We start from the raw sequence: 20,126 nt of genomic DNA, 5'->3' as shown, positions 1-20,126 counted from the left end.
CACAAAACTTTTCAAAGACCCTTCCCACCTTTAGTTTTGTATCCATACATTTCTATTCCTAAAGATTGTTCCATTCATTTCTAATTAAACTTTTGTCTCCACCATGGAACCTTGTCATTTTCCCCACCCCTTCCACTTTGTTGTTTGATGGCTTCCCCTTGGTCTCAGCCCCTCACTGCCCGTTAATGGAGGGCTCTCGACTATGGTCCTTACCCACAGTGTCCTCGTGTTGGCTGTGTATTCAGCACATATTCCTATAGCCTGGAATATGCAGTCGGCAGCATTTCCACACCGACATCTTCATGTGCTGAAAGACCAACAGGATTTGGGCTGACCAAAGTGTGTCTTTCACTGAGCTGATGGTCTTCTAGCAGTTCTAAATGTTGGGTCTTGTTCCTGAGATAATTCCTTGTTCCCTTTGAGACTGATTTGTGTATTTAGTGCTTAGCCAATAATAACAAAAACATCCACCATACAGAATATGATCCAATAACAATTAAAATACTGGAGCGTTATTCAGATGCGTACATTATTGATCTGAAGGCATGGATTTGAATCCCATCATGGCAGCCAGGGAGTTTGCATTATTTTAAAAAAATGCATACAATGTTTGTGTTGGTAATGGTGGATTTGAAACTATTGGCTTGTAATGATCAGGGTCATCATTGCTGTGCACATCTTATTTGCCCTTAATCACAGATCTTTATTTGCCCCTGAAATGCCCTAATCACCTATTCAGAAGTTAGAGATAGTGATGTTGCTGTGTGCTGCAAACAAATAAAACAAAAGCACCTCAAATGCTCCTCAGTGAGTAATCTATTTGATGCCACTTGAATTAACATTTTTGCAGAATCTCACCTGTGTCCACCTCAGTCAAAAGCCTCAACCCAGTTTGGAATCAACAAGCTGACAGTGGGACACATTCTATTTCAGGCATCTGGCATTTGCAAGAGCACTTCTGGAGCTTGTTCAACTGCACTGTAAACTTTGTTTCCTCTCAACAGGGTGCAATGTTATTCAAACATTGGCTACTGTATTTATGAGATTTCTTCCACTTTCCACAAGTCTAGTGCCATAAGCAGGATGATTGGCTGGAGACAGATGTCTGGCATGTCTTAGACACCTGCACCCAGCCCACTTCTTGGTCCATTTTCCATCCTGACAATAATAACAGAGATGTTTGAGTAACATCATAGTGGTAACATGAAATTAGGAAAAGACTTCTCAAACCTGCTGCCCCACGCATCCAGATCATTGGTGATTCAGACTTGGACTCCAATCTAATTTTTTCATTCCTTCAAACACTTTAGTCCTCTGTTGCACTTTTCAATAAATTTAGTAAAGTAGTTCATGCTGTACTATTAATAGTAGCCTGCCTTTTCAGGAACAGTGATATGGTACAATTGCAGAGATAATCTTTCTGACAATCACTGTACCTTCAATGCTTAAATGAAGAAGATTACTTCTAAACAGTAAACATAACAATTTCTGAAGCCTCAGTCAATTTATAAAAAAATTGAAGTTTTGAAATTTGCTATCTTTCTCCTTTTGCTAAAATGACAGTTTAGTTACAGACACAATTTTCCTTTTGATATTTTACCCAGGTTGGCATTCTTCAGCTTAGGCTTGGATGAGTTTGAAGGGTTCAGTTTCTATTTCAGTTGAGTGCTTATCACCATATTAGTCATTCATTCTGAACATTCAGGGAGGGATTTTAAAGTTGGTGATGGTGTATAAGAAATTATGTTGAAAAATCAGTTCATTCATTATACTTCAGGCCAGATGTTTTGTTCTGGACAAAGTAAGTGAAAACCAAATACCTACCTGTGGATACCAGTTCACTAGTTGAGCACACACTTCTGGTGCTGAACTTATGCCCTACAGTTCCATGATTTTTTACACCACCTAAATGAAGAAATAACAACTTCAAAAGTGTGGTGCGCTGTTAGACAGAATCAGACACACACAAGGTAAAGACTGAACAACAGGCTTTAATCCACAAAATCCTCCAGAGCCAAGCTGGCTGCGGCTGCAGCAACTCAGTGTGAGGCCTGCACAGGTTTATAATCCCAGAGGGTGATTGACACCCGACCGGGTGGGGCTTGATCCATTCAGGCCGACTGATTGGCAGCTGGCCAGGAGTTGTCCTGTCCCCTTACACTTCTGCAAGTACAGAGGTTGCCCCCTGCAGTAGGCTGGTGGTGTACCACCACAAACAGTAAAAGCATGATCTCATTGCGTTGAATGGGAATTGGTCCACTGAAGACCGTGAGAAACTGCATTGGGTTGTGAATGTATTTCAGGGCAATCACACATATCCCCCTCCCTTCCATAAACCCCATCTATAGCTCCAGCTAACTTGGAGAAGCGGCCATCGCATTTTAAAAAAACTCATCTTATCCCAGCTAGACTTTTCAGCCCCCTCCTTTCAGTTAGACTCAAAGGCATGAAATCACACACCACCAGGCTCAAGGACAGTTTATTTCCTGCTGTTATTAGACTCATGAATAAATTCAGTATACTCAAATTATCCAGGCTTTGCTCTGAAACAATTTATCTCCCTTTGTAAATCTGCACTTTTGTACTGTGATGCTAACTGGTCTGCTTGCAAACCAATCCCCATCATTGCATATATGACAATAAAGAATCCATAAAGAATCACAGAGAGTGACCCAATGTTTTCAGAAGGACCTAGGTCATGGCTCTATTTGTTTTATGGTTTAAACCTAATGGTGGATTAAGGAGATTCTTAAATCCTGGCTGAAGCATGATTGATGGCTGTCAGTTTCTCAGGATTCATGCAGTTTATTATATAACAGGCAAACGATGTCATATCTTTTAGGCCTTTTGTACACCTGGTCATCCACTTTTCCTTGAATGTATTTTTCCAGCTGTGCATAGGTTATAAACATTCCATTCTGATGACTTTTAGATCCATTTGGGGCGTCAATATAACATGACGTATTTGTGAATTCTGTGGTATTTGTTTAATGAGCTAAATATATAGTTCATTGTAAATGTTTGAATGTGTGTAGTGGATGTAACTAATGCTACTAATGGTGTTACATTTATGAGGCTGGATGCATTAGGTCTGCCTTCTTTTGAAAATAAAAGGATGACTAATGGAGGTATTCAAGAATTACAAGATTTAATGGAAATGAAGAGGACAAAAATCTTCTGTGGGAAAGAAGGGGGATTAACTGCAAGATTATAGCTAGGCAGATCAAGAATGCAAAGGATGGTGAAAACCTGGAATTCTCTCCAATCAAAAGAAATTGAATCGTGATACATTATACATTTCAAGATCTGTTTGATTTTAATAGACTAGGTTACAGAATGAAAGAAGGAAAATGAAGCAGACCAATATCAGATCAGATATTATTTACTGTCATGTAATAAAACAGAAATGTAATATTACACAAAATTGCTTTTAGTTTGCCATAGGGCAGTTAAAGATTTTCCATGAACATTTCCTGGTGTCCCTTACAGTCAGAGACAGAGAAGCAAAAGAGAGTCTCCTGCACCATTCCCCACACCCCCCAACAGAGTCACTGAGTATCCATGGATCTGCCTCCAGCATGCCTGCAGCCTCTGCAGCTTCACAAGAAGCCAGTTAAGTTTAAACCACTGGCAATCCAAGCCGAAATCCAATCATCTGACATGACAAAGAAACTTTCAGCACCTAGGGCCCTTCAGGATCCCTTCTGCCTTTCAACATTTTCTCGAATCCCGGTTCCGATACTTGGTTCTCATGAGTTAGTCTCCAGCAGCCTGCAGTCTGTGTGGCTTCTTCGACCTAAAGTCACCAGCAGCCAGCAGCCTGAATGGGTTCTTACCCCGCAAGTCACTAATATCTCATTGTCCTTCAGCTGCTGGTCCACCACTGTAATCACTGTCCTTAGGGTAATTTTCTCTGCCATTTGCCAAGTAATCTGATATCATTCTAGACAGACATGAAAAGAGTAAACAGGCTTGACAGGCTGGTTGGCTTATTCCTAAGCTTATGTTCCTAAGCATTTTCATATTTCTTCTTACATAGAAAGAGGTAATGCCAATTCTCAGAACAATCCCACCATTCTCATTCCATGCAACATTTTTTTCTCATAACCTTCAACTCTGCTCAAATTGTCGTTCCTGTCACCCTCCCACTTACCAATAATAAGTGCAATAATTTACTGAGGCCAATTAACCTACCAACATGCACATCTTTAGGATATGAGAGGAAACCAGAGCACCTGGTTTGGCAAGACAATCAACAAGGTGAGCATGCCCATCCAAAAAGAGCTCGGTTAATTTAATGAGCTTGATTGAGAATCAGCATATTCACTCAAAGTTTAACAGTGAACAGAGCAGTTTTCAGTGTTGAGTCAACAGCTGTAATATGTGATAACTGCAAGCCATAGTCTGCTGAATGGCAGAATCAAAATTTCAGAGCACCAAAATCAAACTTGCCATTGTCATGAACTCCCATGGAAAGCTCTGTGGAACAGAAATAAGAAAACACAAAAGAAATGAATTGGAGGCTGGAGAAATATCACAGAATCAAAGAGCCTAACAGAATAATTCAGAGCCAATATTGAATTAAACAGCCCATAAGCAGGTTGTACTTAAAGGGTACCTATTACCTGGGTAAGATGCTTCCCAGGAAATCAATAAGATAAAAAATGAAAGTTCTCTATTGCTGGTCATGTCACTTTTTTGCTTGGTTGTTATCTAAAACCTTTCTGCCCACTCGAATGGAGATAAAAGATTTTGCACCATTCTTTCAAAGTGCATAAAATGCTTTTGGAAACCCCTTCATGCATTACCACCTAACACAATCCTTAAAAAAAAAGCAGACACTTAAAAAAATTTATGCCAGTGAGGCAGTGAAGGAGGTGAACATTGTTCAATCATCTTGGAATTTAAAAAAACCTAACATTTGCTTAGCCCTCTAAGACTGTTATTTGTTGTTCTTGCAAGAAGAAAGAGATTAATTTGTTTGGTTGACTAACTTGAACATCAGGTGACTGAGATTTTGGTTGTTGATGATACCGGGACTGGTAATGACTCCAACTCCAGACAGATGTGGGATGGTGCTATGGCAGTGAAGAGGCTTGGCTGCAGATCACCATTCAGTTCTTGGGCAGTTCCTGGTTGATAAAAGACCTGACTGCAGGTGTTTCTGATCTTATGGAGAACCTAAACCACATTTGTTCTTGGAATCCATCTGACAATAGCTGGATCTAACCCAGATTAATTCTTGTTTCAAGCAGCATCTGATCCAATTGAATTATGGTGATGTGGCACTGATTTCAAACTGCACCCAATTTAGTGACCCCCTCGCGGACTGTAACTTGATGTGAGAAATACAAAAGCTACAGATGCTGCAATCTTTAGAAAACAAAGAATTGCTGAAGACACTCAGCAGGTCAGACAGTATCCATAGGTTGAAATGGTCAGTCAACGTTTTGGATCTGAAACTCAGATCAAGACTCTCAGAATAGGTAAAATTACACATATAAAGAGGAAAGAAGCCAGGGGATGGGCATATTCTCCCTGGACAACCTTAAACCTAAGTGCATGAAGATTGATTTTTCTCATGCTGGGTAACCTTCACCCTCATCTGATTCCACTTTTCCCATTTTTACCCACTCCTGTACGTATTTTTTTCTCTCTAGCCTCCTCTCCCCACTGACCCCTCTCCTCATGGTTTCTCCCTCCACCTGTCTCTCCACCTCCCGCATCTTCTGTCCTCCACACTATCACCACAGGGCTCCTTCCACTTTCCCTTTTATATATGTAATTTCAGATCTAAGACTTGACTGACTATTTCTAATCGTGGATGCTGTCTGACATGTTGAGTTCCTCCAGTAATTCTTTGTACTTGATGTGATCCTGTTCTTGGATATTGTGTGAACATGACCTTTTTCTCCAACATGACCTAATGATCCATTAATGAGAGGGGAGAGGGAAATGTTATCTGCCCTTCCCAAAGATAAGGTGTGTTTTAAAATAAAATTCCTGGGAAATTGTCTAACCTTTAACTCAATAACTATTTATTTATTCTAAGCAAATTAATCCAGTCGTAAAAGGACACTTGAGAAATATTAGCTCAAGGCAGCAATTAATGTCTACATTTAATTGCTTCATGTTATTTGCTTGGGGTTGGAGCTGTGTTCTGGTCAACCGCTAGTGCGATTCTGTCCCCATCAAAGATCACATTGACTCTGGGATTTGCACAGTTCTCAACTGAACAGAGACTCGATTATATAAAAGTCATACATTTGGCAGCGATTCCCTAAACACCCCTTTGTGTGGAGGCTGCTCTTCATAAACAGCGTTGTAAGTTATCAGTAAATGTTATTCGTCAACCTCCTCCGGCTGCCAGTTGTCCCTGGAGATTACTTTATGGTTCTCCAGGGCTGGCCGAAGCGTAGGCGGCTTTTCAATGAATGCCAGATGCAGCCTGGCCTGTGGAACGCGAGTGTGCGCTCTCTCCATGAAGCACCCCTGTTTTAGGCTGCAGATCCTTCAATTTCGAGAGACATCTTACATTGGGAAGTAAGTGGATAAAACTCCCCCCCCTCCCCCATTACACTGGCAAAAAGAGATTAATGCCGAGCATTGGATGGAAATGCATTCAAATGGGGTTCTTGTTTGTGAACTTTTTTGGTGTATTTTATATCGTGAGCGATGGAAGTCCTGAATTCCGTGCCCCTGTGAGTTTCAAGAAGATTAGTTCTAAGTAGGAAGGATGCATCGGAGACCTCATCGCCAGGATGACTAAGTTCCTGATGCTGTGAATGGTAGTTTCCTTGAACGAATTAATCACATTACAGCATATCCCCCCGGTGATTCCCAACTCTATTCAGCCCCACACTGGCGATCGAGTGAAGAGGAGGGGAAAAAGAAGCGATGTGTAATTCCTGTGCGTTATGCGCCGCTTTCCGAAGAGTCTTGGGATCAAACCAACTTGTGGGTGTTTTGGACTGTGAGTTTTGCTTCAGGTTCTAGCATCTGGACTCTCTTGTGGTTGCAATGTAACTTTGACCAGCAACTTTTGAGAGGGAACATAGACGGGGTGTGGTCAAGATGACAGCTGGTTGGGCGATATTGGGTGCCGGCTGTGCACATCCCATGGTTAATGTGGCTGTGGTTTGGCCGATGAACGGTTAATACCTTCTCCAATATGCCACAATTCCTCAGAGTAATTCCCCATGCCGCGGGAGAAACGTGGTTGCCAATATATAATGTTTACTTTGTTTTGGACAAGATTGTGAGCAAATAGCGTCTTTTGTTATCTTTTAAAGACTTTAATTAGCAAGACTGAACTTTCTCAATCATTGCTTTTTGGCTTTAAAATTTTAATTTTAATCTCTTCTAGGAAATCTTCCCTTTATCTGAGTGTGGATAATGATGTGAACAGGAAATGGCTGAGAAACAAGTCAAGACTTCCTTCCTCTTTATTCGGCTGCAATCTCCATCCAATTCAGCCTGGCACGCCGCACCAAGCTGCACAGAGGGTCGCGTCGGTCGGGACCCTGGCCCCGTTCTCGCCAACCAATGGCTGCGGTCGGTGAGGGACGACGGAGGCGTGGCTTCCGGCTACCATGACAACCGCAAACAGCTGGGCGAAGTCTGGCGTGTTGATGGACGTGGGGGCGGCTGCCGCCGGCCAGATGTTGGGTGCTGTGAAGCGTGTCGCATCAGCGGTGCCCGTGCGCTTGGCTCAAGGGTAGGCTTGTCTGCCGCACTGCCACCCTCTACCGGTTGCCCTGGCGCCGAGACGGTGCCCTCTCAAAGAGGACTGCAGGCTGGCACCTGGGACCGGGAGAGGAAGGGCTCGGAGCGAACTCCAAGGCTGCTGCAGTCTCCGGCTGCCCTCTGTGCCCCAGTGGTCGGCTCCTGCAACGCGCATGTGTCCAGTTCGAGGAAGGACGGGGTCAGATGGAAAGTGGAGGTCAGCAAGCCCAACGTGGTGGAGGCGCCCATCTTTGGGAAATCCCCCTTCTCATTGAATCAGAGATTCAGTTCTGAGGTTGTGGACTGGTCGCCAAGATCATCGGAAAGGGGTTGCCACCCTCACCACCCTGATCCCAGACTGTCTGGTATAGCCAGCTCTCCAACAAGTCCGAACCCTCTGCAAAAGGTAAGAGTTGTTGCTTAATCTTGTTTTAAAGAGCCTTGGATTTCTGAGAGATTGTCTAAATATGTTTTATTCAATAGAATGCCACCTATGATGTGGCAGGTGGCAATTTGGGGTGCAGTCTTCATACTGACTGCAACATGTAATCTTCTTGTCCATTTAGGGAACAAAAGTCAGACATGATTACCTTCCGCTTCTTGCGAAATACAACCCAAACATTGTTTAGATATTGGAAAAGAAATAAAAAAAAAACTGAAGACACTTCAGAAGTCGCATCAGAACTAAAACCAGAAATGATGGAAGAACAGAAGAAGCAGGATCTGTGACAAAAGAAACCAGTTAAAGTTTCAGGTCAGGGATCTTTCCCAGAAGCTCATTGACTGGGGTAGGGTTGCTGACCTGAAATGTTAAACTGAAGTATCTTTTCACAGCTGCTGTTCAATTGGCTGAGTTCTTCCAACATATCTGTAATTGTTCAGATGTAGTTTATTGAGATGGTAAGAAATACAGTAATAATTCAATGATATTCATTGAATTAAATATACCATGGAGTACCATTAATAGAAGGACAGTGTGTGGGAATGGGGTGACTTTGGGTTGGATTTCCATTATATATTCCACACAACTGAGTGAGAAATTAGCAGGAAATTGGCATTAGATAATAATGTAGGATGCAGATAGGACATTAAGTTTCTTAAAATATAAATATGGCTACTGTTGTGGAAAGGGTTATCACACGAGGCAAAAATTCATTTTCGGGGAAGACTGAATTTCACAGCAATCATTAAGTAGCTGTGAAACAACATCAATATGTGGGATTGGTTTTACTGTGGATAGTGTCCATCGTTTTGGATTAATGAAAAGGAAGAAAATTATTGGCTACTTCTGCATGTACTATAAGTTTTCTGCCAGTGCTTCCCAATCGTTTTTCATTCTACCAATCACCGTAGGTATTCCTTTATTTACCATAGAGCACCCATAACAAATTTGCAGAGCACCAATGGGGTGGGTGGGGAGATGATGGCAAACTGGAGACCCTTTTCAGACTGCTGACAGAATGCTTTTAATTTTTGTGGGAATATATTTTTACAAATATATTTTCCTTTTTCATCAAATTTAACATTTTATTAGCATGTTGTATCATTAATTCTGGTCTTTGTTACCACACTGTGGACACCTACAACAAACCCAGGAATCAGCAGTGGTCTGCAGACCATAAGTTGAGAGATACTGTTTTATGGCAATGGTATCACATAGTTGGAAGAGACTAGTGCTCAGATGAGCAGTAAAATTATGTGATTTTTATTTTGAAGTATACTGAGGGCCGTTGGCAAAATGCTGCATTCAATGCTTCTAATTTGTATAGTTTTTTTAATGGTGTTGATTGAAAGGGATGTTTTAAGGGTAAAATTCAGAGCCTTTTTGTAATTATTTTGTTGCCTTTCATCTGGTTTAGGGAGGGACATAATTCAAATTGAAATAATTATTTTACACACTTAATTTTGAAGAGAAAAGTACATTTCAACATTGCAAAGAAGCAGAAAGAAAGTACCCTTTGTATTAAGTGGTGTGAAAAGTATTAAAAAAAATATGTGCAGGCGAGAGTAGGATGTGAGGAAATTAAAGGAATCAATATATGTTGTAAAATATTTCCAAACAATTATTACGGTTGCAGTGCGGGGATGTCGGTGAAGATGAAATTGGGTAAAGGTGCTAAATAGGCAATTACCAATATCTACTTTTTATCTTCATGCAAAGTCAGTGGGGCAAATATTGCCGACTTTGGCCCAGTGTTCAGACTTGCTCTCATTCCTTGTTTTCCCTCCTTGCCTAGTACTATCCTTATTTGAAAATGTGGGTCCTATTACCCTGGGCCTCCTGATCCCAGTCAAATAGCAAAGTGTAGCGAGGCCTTAGTAGCGAATATGCTTCCTCTGGAATGCCCCTGAAGTCCTCCCCTGGCACTCCCTGACAGTCTTTGTTTCAAAAGGCAAGACTTGGAGGAGGACCCTAGCCTCCTGTCAAAGTTTGTCAGCATTTTTGAATGCTTTTGATATTTAAGAATTTTAAAATTGTTTCAAATAATTGAACACTTAAAATTTAAACAAAAATGATTAGGGACTCATTAAAGCATTAATATGAGTAAAAAAAACCCCCACCAAAAAAGTAGGCCAAGAGAAAATGGAACACCTCAGTAATTTCCAGATTGGACATGCCCATTTTAAGACATGGGGGTTCCAATCCCACAACAGGATCTCCCAGTGTCATGTTGGGGAATCTCAGGTTTTCTGTTCCCCAGCTCATTTTGGCTCAAATCACCTTCAACCTAATGATTATACTGATACGTATGATTGGGTACTATGTAACAAAAAATTGGTATTCTGAAATTGATTTTAAAAAAAAATATACAGCACAGTAGAAGGTTCTTCTGGCCCATGAAACCTGTGTCACCCAATTACACCCAATTAACCTACTAACCCGATACGTTTTGGAGGGTGGGAGGAAATCGGGGAAACTCAATTCAGGTCACAGGGAGAATGTACAGGCTCCTTAAAGACAGTGTCAGATTTTAATCCATGGTCGTTGGCACTGCAACAGTGTTCTGCTATTCGCACTGCCCTTTGATATTTTGGTACTGTGAAAACCATGCAATCAATCCTGCTTGTTGCTAATGGTTCCCTGTATGATCATGCAAGAATAAATATGGCTGTATATGGTCTTAACTGCTTACTTGTACATTGTTTATACTTAATCATAGAACATATGAGTGGTGACATTATGATGATGGCAGTGAAGATGAACAAAGAGGTTTCAGAATAAGTGCTCCTTGTTTTTCAGGGAATTTTGTGGGGGTTTTTCTCTGAAATTCTGGAGCAGCATCATGCATCAGTTGTTTTGTAACAAAGTCAAGATGATCACAAATGGCACTTTAGAATCCTTTATAGTTCAATTGAACCATGAATAGAATATGTAGAAAGAACACATTTTAATGAAAATAACACAGCATAAGTTAAAAATGTTTGCTCTCAGTTGTAGTTACCAAGCAGGAAAGTTGATAAAAACTTTGGCTCCAGGCCAACCAGGTGATGGGGGGCATTGAAACAGTTCATTGACTACTTGAACAACAAGCGGGTCCCACACTCTTACCAGTATTAATTTTAGTTTAGAGATACCAGATACACCGACGTAACCAATTAACCTTCTAACTCTGTACATCTTTGGAATGTGGGAGAAGACCAGAGCATGGACTAGTTGACCCTGTATTGAATGTGCTGAGAAGTATTGAACTGCACGTTTTACAAACATTTCTACGACTGATTTCACCTGCATTGAATTCGCCCATTGTTATTGAATGAAGATCTACCGGGACCAATGCCTGAAGAGGGCGCACAAAATCAGTGAACTGGTGCAGACTCGAAAGGCCAACATGGCCTGTTTCTGCTCCGTAAATGGTTATGGTTATATGCAGGGGAAATCCTTGTGGACATGAGGAGAACTTAAAAACTCCTTATAGACAGTGCCAGATAAGAACCTGGGTTGCTGGTGCTGTGATAGGATCACGCTAACCATTACATTTACTGTTCGACAAGGCAAGATTAACAGTTAGAAACCAGCTGAAAATGTTGTTTTGAGATGGTTTGCTAAACACTGTGAGTATGTGTCAAATTTGGAAAGTTTTAGAGTTTGTGGAATCTGAGGTGTATGTAATTAAAGAAGCGTGATATTGTGCAAGCAATGGAGTCTGTGTTAAAACAAGCACAAGGAGATCACCCAGCAAATGTTTAGAGATTTAACACACCAGGGCCAAGCTCTAGGCAGGGCATCTTCAGGAAAAGGGAAGAATAATGTGAAGGGGAGATATTATCTGTGTGGTAGCATATCAAACTAATGTATGCAGACATAATGTCTGTTTGCTATAATTGTGGTATCAAGAGACATTTACTGATTGTTTTCTTGAGAGAAAAGTAAGTGAAATCAGTGAGAACTCGGGAGATCAAGAAACACAAAGCTTGCAGGAAATGATGGTAAAAATGAATGAGGCGCAGAAAGTGGTGGCCCAGATGCATCTACTGGTCATGATGTTCTTCATTTCCTCATGCTGCAATGGGATCTTGCCACAGGCCACATCTTCCCCTCCCTACACCTTTCCTCTTTCTGGAGAGACTCCCTAGTCTTCTCATGCTTCCTCATCCACCCCTTCCTGATCCCTAGTAATTTTTCTTGCAACTGCAGGAGGTGTAACATTTGTCCCTAGTCTTCTTTCCTCACCATCAAGGGATCTAAGCACTGTAACCACCTCAACCCTAACTAACCCACTTCAATTTCCCACCCCATTCCAATGTCACATGTCGGTTTATGGTCTCATGTACAGTCCAACCGAGACCACCCGCAAATTTGAGGAACAATGCCTTGTATTCCATCTGGGCACCCCCCAACCAGATGGATTAATGTTGACCTGCGGTTTCCTTTAGTCCCCCACCCCTTGTCTCTCTCTCTCTTTCTCTCACCCTATCCTTCCGTCTCCTTTATTCCAGCTCTGCATTAACATAGTTAGCCCCCCCTTCCCCTGATCAATTCTCAGCTTTTCTCTCCTGGCCTCCAATCCACGACCTCTTGGCTGTTGGCCTATGCACCTCCCCCTGTCCTTTTTCCCTTCTCCCCCTACCTTTTTTATTCAGACACTTGCCTGCTTTTTAACTCATACTTTGATGAAAGGCTCAGGCCTGAAATGTTGCTTATATATCTTTGCCTCCTATGGATGGTGTGGGAACTTCTGAGTTTCTCCCAACATTTTTTGTGTTTTGTGTATTTACTACAATCTCAGTGTCTGTAGGTTTTTTTATTTCACTCAATGCTGTTGAAGAGGAGCCAAGAGCAGATCCGGTGAATGGGCTGAAGACCACCTGTGTTCTGTCCATAATGGCGAATGGTTGCATACTATTTCATCTCCATTTCCCATTCCCACACTGAATTGCCCTTCATATACCACTTCATCTCCATTTCCCATTTCCACACGGAACTGTCCTTTTGCAACCTTCTCAACTGTAAGTTGAGGCCAATGCAGACTGGAAGAACACCACCTTGTATTCTATCAGGGTAGTCTATATTGAACTTTCTAATGCTATGAAATGCTTACATTCCATTCTCCTGCCCCTCCAGACCCTCTCTCCATTCCTCCTCTGGTTCTTCCATTTATGTTTCCTTTTCTGACCACCTTCCAGCACACCCAACCACCAATTTTCCACTCCTTCCTATTTCAATCTACCTACTACCCACACATTTCACCAACTGCATCCCCTCCCCATTTGGTTCCTTTGGCCCTTTGCCTTTTAGTTGATTCCAATATCATCTTCCTTCTTATCAGAATCCAGAATATACCATTTATGTTCCTGTACACAAAAACAATAAACTCAGTTTCATTACTGTATTATATAGTGATATATAATATCGCAAGGCCGCTGCTGCTTTCCCTGTGCCCTGACTGGGTCTGCCGCCTCCTACTTTCTGCCCGGACCGGGGCCTCCGCCAGCCTCACTCGACCGAGGCCGGGGCCATAGTCCGGGCAGTATGGACCGACCTAGGAGAGGGGGCAGTATGGACCGACCTAGGAGGGGAGGCAGACCCCTCCAGCCCGAGTAAGAAACCTGCATAGGAGAAGGCAACTCCGATATAAAAACCTATGACCCAAGGACCTCGCTGCCACGTCCCAGCTTGCTTGGCCACGGCGCACGAACCATGGGTGAAAAGGGTGGGGCCAGTACTGCGTGCACTGCACTCCACCTAAGAGCTCCTTTGCGCAGGCCCGAGGACAGGTCCACATCCTCCCCCTCCACGTCCTCCCCCTCCACGTCCTCCCCCTCCACGTCCTCCCCCTCCACGTCCTCCCCCTCAAAAGATGCTCACAAACTCAAGCTAGCATGCTGGAACATCAGAACCATGCTAGACAAGGCTGACCGACCTGAACGTCGGTCTGCCCTCATTGCACATGAACTCCTCAGACTTGACATCGACATAGCCGCTCTCAGTGAAGTCCGCCTTGCAGATGTAGGCAGCCTCCAAGAACGCGGCGCGGGCTACACACTCTACTGGTCTGGCAAGCCTATGGATGAACGACGCCTATCTGGTGTAGGCTTCATGGTCAAGAACTCCATTGCCTCCAAACTCGAAAACCTCCCGATAGGCCACTCGGACCGGATCATGTCCATGCGACTCCCCCTTCAAAACAAGCGTCGCATCACCCTCATCAGTGTCTATGCTCCAACCCTCCAGGTGGAACCAGCAGAAAAGGACAAGTTCTACACTGACCTGCGCAACCTTATTCAACGCACCCCTACAGCCGACAAGGTTGTCATCCTTGCGACTTCAACGCTCGCGTCGGCAAAGACTCAGAAACCTGGCCAGGAATCCTGGGCAAGCATGGTGTCGGTAAGTGCAATGACAATGGGCGCCTCCTGTTGGAGGTCTGCGCAGAACAGCGGCTTGTCATTACAAACACCCTTTTTCAGCAGAGGGACAGCCTGAAGACTACCTGGATGCATCCCCGATACAAACACTGGCACCTCCTGGACTACGTCCTGGTGCGAGAAAGAGACAAACGAGATGTGCTCCACACCAGGGTCATGCCCAGCGCGGAATGCCACACTGACCACCGGCTGGTTCGCTGCAAGCTCAACCTTCACTTCAAGCCAAAGCCCAGGAACAGTAAAGCCCCCAGAAAGAGGTTCAATGTTGGAAACCTGCAGTCAGACGAAGTGAGAGGAAACTTCCAGGCAAACCTCAAAACAAAGCTCGAGGATGCAATCCGCCTCACGGACTCGTCCCCTGAAACCCTCTGGGATCAGCTGAAGACTACCATACTGCAATCCACTGAAGAGGTACTGGGCTTCTCCTCCAGGAAAAACAAGGACTGGTTCGACGAAAACAGCCAGGAAATCCAGGAGCTGCTGGCAAAGAAGCGAGCTGCCCACCAGGCTCACCTTACAAAGCCGTCCTGGCCAGAGAAGAAACAAGCCTTCCGTCGAGCATGCAGCCATCTTCAGCGCAAACTCCGGGAGATCCAAAATGAGTGGTGGGCTAGTCTCGCCAAGCGAACCCAGCTCAGCGCGGACATTGGCGACTTCAGGGGTTTTTACGAGGCTCTAAAGGCTGTATACAGCCCCTCACCCCAAGTCCAAAGCCTGCCGCGCAGCTCAGACGGCAAAGTCCTCCTCAGCGACAAGATCTCCATCCTCAACCGATGGTCAGAACACTTCCAATCTCTTCAGTGCCAACCGCTCAGTCCAAGATTCCGTCCTACTCCAGCTCCCTCAACAGCCCCTAAGGCTAGAGCTGGATGAGGTCCTCACCCAGGAAGAGACATATAAGGCAATTGAACAACTGAAAAGTGGCAAAGCAGAAGGTATGGATGGAATCCCCCCCCAGAGGTCTGGAAGGCTGGCGGCAAAACTCTGCATGTCAAACTGCATGAGTTTTTCAAGCTTTGTTGGGACCAAGGAAAACCTCCTCAGGACCTTCGTGATGCCATCATCATCACCCTGTACAAAAACAAAGGCGAGAAATCAGACTGCTCAAACTACAGGGGAATCACGCTGCTCTCCATTGCAGGCAAAATCTTCGCTAGGATTCTCCTAAATAGAATAATACCTAGTGTTGCCGAGAATGTTCTCCCAGAATCTCAGTGTGGCTTTTGCACAAACAGAGGAACTACTGACATGGTCTTTGCCCTCAGACAGCTCCAAGAAAAGTGCAGAGAACAAAACAAAGGACTCTACATCACCTTTGTTGACCTCACCAAAGCCTTCGACACCGTGAGCAGGAAAGGGCTTTGGCAAATACTAGAGCGCCTCGGATGCCCCCCAAAGTTCGTCAACATGGTTATCCAACTGCACGAAAACCAACAAGGTCGGGTCAGATACAGCAATGAGCTCTCTGAACCCTTCTCCATTAACAATGGCGTGAAGCAAGGCTGCGTTCTCGCACAAACCCTCTTTTCAATCTTCTTCAGCATGATGCTGAACCAAGCCATGAAAGATCTCAACAATGAAGACGCTGTTTACATCTGGTACCGCATGGATGGCAATCTCTTTAATCTGAGGCGCCTGCAAGCTCACACCAAGACACAAGAGCAACTTGTCCGTGAACTACTCTTTGCAGACGATGCCGCTTTAGTTGCCTATTCAGAGCCAGCTCTTCAGCGCTTGACGTCTTGTTTTGCGGAAATGCCTAAATGTTTGGTCTGGAAGTCAGCCTGAAGAAAACTGAGGCCCTCCATCAGCCAGCTCCCCACCATGACTACCAGCTCCCCACCATGACTACCAGCCCCCCCACATCTCCATCGGGCACACAAAACTCAAAATGGTCAACCAGTTTACCTATCTCGGCTGCACCATTTCATCAGATGCAAGGATCGACAACGAGATAGACAACAGACTCGCCAAGGCAAATAGCGCCTTTCGAAGACTACACAAAAGAGTCTGGAAAAACAACCAACTGAAAAACCTCACAAAGATAAGTGTATACAGAGCCGTTGTCATACCCACACTCCTGTTTGGCTCTGAATCATGGGTCCTCTACCGGCATCACCTACGGCTCCTAGAATGCTTCCTCCAGCGTTGTCTCCGCTCCATCCTCAACATTCATTGGAGCGACTTCATCCCTAACATCGAAGTACTCGAGATGGCAGAGGCCGACAGCATCGAATCCACGCTGCTGAAGATCCAACTGCGCTGGGTAGGTCACATCTCCAGAATGGAGGACCATCGCCTTCCCAAGATCATGTTATATGGCGAGCTCTCCACTGGCCACCGTGACAGAGGTGCACCAAAGAAGAGGTACAAGGACTGCCTAAAGAAATCTCTTGGTGCCTGCCACATTGACCACCGCCAGTGGGCTGATATCACCTCAAACCGTGCATCTTGGCGCCTCACTTTGAAGAAGACCGCAGAGCCCACCTCACTGACAAAAGACAAAGGAGGAAAAACCCAACACCCAACCCCAACCAACCAATTTTCCCCTGCAACCGCTGCAACCGTGTCTGCCTGTCCCGCATTGGACTTGTCAGCCACAAACGAGCCTGCAGCTGGCGTGGACATTTTACCCCCTCCATAAATCTTCGTCCGCGAAGCCAAGCCAAAGAAAGATAATATCGCAACAAAGCAGCTGGAGAATTTGAATTCAAGCAAGTTACTCATGAATGAAAAGGAAATATTAACAATGAAACCATGAAATTACTAGATTTATAATAAAGCTACACATGGCTCAGCAGACATTTGTTAAATATGTCTTTGGACTTCAAACACCCAATGTTGTTGACTTGCCACTTCCTGCACTGTTGATATCCAACCAGTAATGAACAGTAAATGTTGAAGTCCACATCCTGTGAATGAATAAATAAAGCCAAAAATACTTTTACATCTTGCCCTTTGGAAAGAGGCAGTGGGGGGGATTTGAGCTTGAAACCAACTCCAGAACCATCAAAGTGTTCTACTCCCTTTGTATTGGACTGGAGTTTCAATTGGATTGCATGGCCTTGCAGCTATTTTTAACCTTTTTTTTGTTGCCTATGGCCACTTTAGGACTCTGCTCAAAGTTTATGGACTCCTTTCCCTGTGAAGCAATCAAGTTTATCTGGTTTCTTCCAAACTTCTAACCAACGAGATTAAAAAAAAGCTTTTAAAATATTTTGTGTTTTTTAGTCTGTGCCCCCTTTAAATGTTCTGTGGCCCTCAGGGAGGGCCATACGGCCTGGTTGTGAATGGCTGGTCGACAATTTCATCCAGGATTTAAACCCACAAGCTAAGGACTCTGTGGGGAGAATGCTACCCAGTAAGCCAAGAAGCAAAAATTGCATGATCTAAGATTCTAATACTGAAAATGAGATTTCTAAAAGTGATAAGCCAAGACATTAAGCATCTATGTTTAATAATTTCCTGTAGGTATGCATATCTTTTTATCTAAATACCTAGAAAGAGTTAAACCAATTTTTTTTTAATGTATGTAGCCATTGATTTCTATGGACAAAAGTTGATGTTTGCTGAACTGGAGTATAGTAAACCTGGTTTACCACCAGGAAACATCTGTGGCAATGATGCCCTCTGGTGTTCATCAATGGATACTTCCTGAAGCCAAAGGCAACTATTTGTCAGGAACAAGATTACAGAAGTTGATCAAAACATATGTTGTGTTCATAAATTTAAAGCAATGCTCAAGCATAGTGTCAAGAATTTGACAGTTTGTGTTCCTTTTGTTACTGTACTGATCATAAATAAAATTGCAATTAAAGAGGTGAAGTTACTCTTAAATTTATTGCAATGGTTTAAAAGTTTATGACTTCACTAAGTTTGGAATTTTGATTCAGCGTTTATGCTATTACATAAAAATACAAAGTATATATGAACCACCATATTACAACCAAAGGGTATTCCAGGGCCATTTAAGAATAATGTAGTGGCTTGTGTGTTTGCTGTGGTTTTTTGGTGAAAGCTGAACACAGCCCAGATTCAGATTCAGATGAGATTTCAGATTTATTGTCTTGATTACATACATGACATCACATACAACCCTGAGATTCTTTCCCTGTGGGCTCGGCGAAGTTACCACTTATTGGTAGTGCAAAACAAAACTGTACACAATGTACACATATAAACAAAGGAAAGTAAACCGATAACAAATATAAGCAAACTGAGCAATAAAGAGAGTATTAAAAAATCAATGAAAGGCACAAGAAAGAGTCCTTAAATGATTCATTAATTCATTAATAGAATTTGTTGTTGAGGAGTCTGATGGTGGAAGGGTAAAGCTGTTCCTGAACCTGTTGGTGCAAGTCTTGTGGCACCTATACCTTTTTCCTGATGGCCGCAGCAAGAGCAGTAGCAGTTACTGCTGGGTGGTGGGTGGTGTGGATCCTTTATGATTGCTGCTGCTCTCCGATGGCACCATTCTCTGTAGATGTTCTTAGAGTGAGTTTTGCCTGTGGTGTCCTGGGCTGTGTCCACTATATTTGCAGGGCTTTATGCTCATGTGTATTGGTGTACACCAAATCAAACCATGATGCAGCCACTTAGTAAGCTTTCCACCACACATCTGTAGAAATTGGCCGGGGTTTCAGGTGACATATCAAATCTCCGCAAATTCCTGTGGTTCTGATGTGCTTTCTTCGTGATGCCATTAGTATGTTGGGTCAAGCAAAGATCCTCCGAGATGGTGACTCACAAGAACTTAAATTTTCTCACCCTCTCCACCTCTGATTTCCCCAATGATCATTGAATCCTATACCCCTGGCTTTCCTTTCCTGAAGTCAACAATCAACTCACAGTAGTGGGTTTGGGTGACATTGAGTGCAAGGTTGTTGTTGGAGTACCATTCAGCCAAATTTTCAATTTGCTATGATAGGTGAAATGGAACATATCCACATCACTGCTCTGACAGGAGCTGATGTGCTTTTACACCAGCCTTTCAAAACACTTCATTACTGTTGATGTAAGTATTACTGGCTTATAGTGCTACACAGAGATGCAGAAGGCAGACTTGCTGCCTCACAACTGTAGTGAGCTGGGCTGGATTCCAATTTTGAGATAAATCTGGGCATTCTCCTTGTAGCTGTGTGATTTGTTTTTTTTCCCCAGTTGTTCTGGTTTTTCATTTAATCTATTCAATGAGATTTCTGGTTTAGTCAAATATACTATAACATCATCTGCAAAAAGACTAATTTTATGAACTTTATCTCCTATCTCAAAACCAGTAATTTCCTCATCTCTTCAAATCATTTCAGCTCATGTTTCTATTGCCAATGCAAATAGAAATGGTGAAAGACCTTTCTAATCTAATCAAGCTTGACATTTGACCATTTACTACTACTTTCACCTTTGGTTCATTATACAATGCTTTCATTCCTTTTATAAATGTCTCAGGAAGTCCAAACTTAAATAAAAAGTTCCATTCTAATCTATCAAATGCTTTTTCTGCATCTAAAGTAACTGCTACTGCTGGATCTTTCCTT

General features: G+C 43.2%; 1 protein-coding gene across 6 annotated transcripts in view; it reads left to right on the top strand.

Moving 5' to 3' along the window:
• Nucleotides 1–20,126, top strand: part of psd3l (pleckstrin and Sec7 domain containing 3, like) — a 538,648-nt gene that overhangs the window by 8,405 nt on the left and 510,117 nt on the right. For 5 of the 6 annotated variants that reach the window (XM_069925817.1, XM_069925821.1, XM_069925823.1 and 2 more), the window contains one exon: nucleotides 7,367–8,131. In XM_069925817.1, coding sequence (XP_069781918.1) covers nucleotides 7,412–8,131 — 720 coding nt within the window. In that variant the 5' untranslated portion in view covers nucleotides 7,367–7,411. Of the gene's footprint in view, nucleotides 1–7,366; nucleotides 8,132–20,126 lie in introns of those variants that run through there. The other variant, XM_069925820.1, reaches the window with a different exon arrangement.

Source organism: Narcine bancroftii, chromosome 3 (genome assembly GCF_036971445.1).
Source record: "Narcine bancroftii isolate sNarBan1 chromosome 3, sNarBan1.hap1, whole genome shotgun sequence".
Lineage (NCBI taxonomy): Eukaryota > Metazoa > Chordata > Chondrichthyes > Torpediniformes > Narcinidae > Narcine > Narcine bancroftii.
Note: the sequence above shows the minus strand (reverse complement) of the source record. Positions and strands in the feature narration are given on the sequence as shown.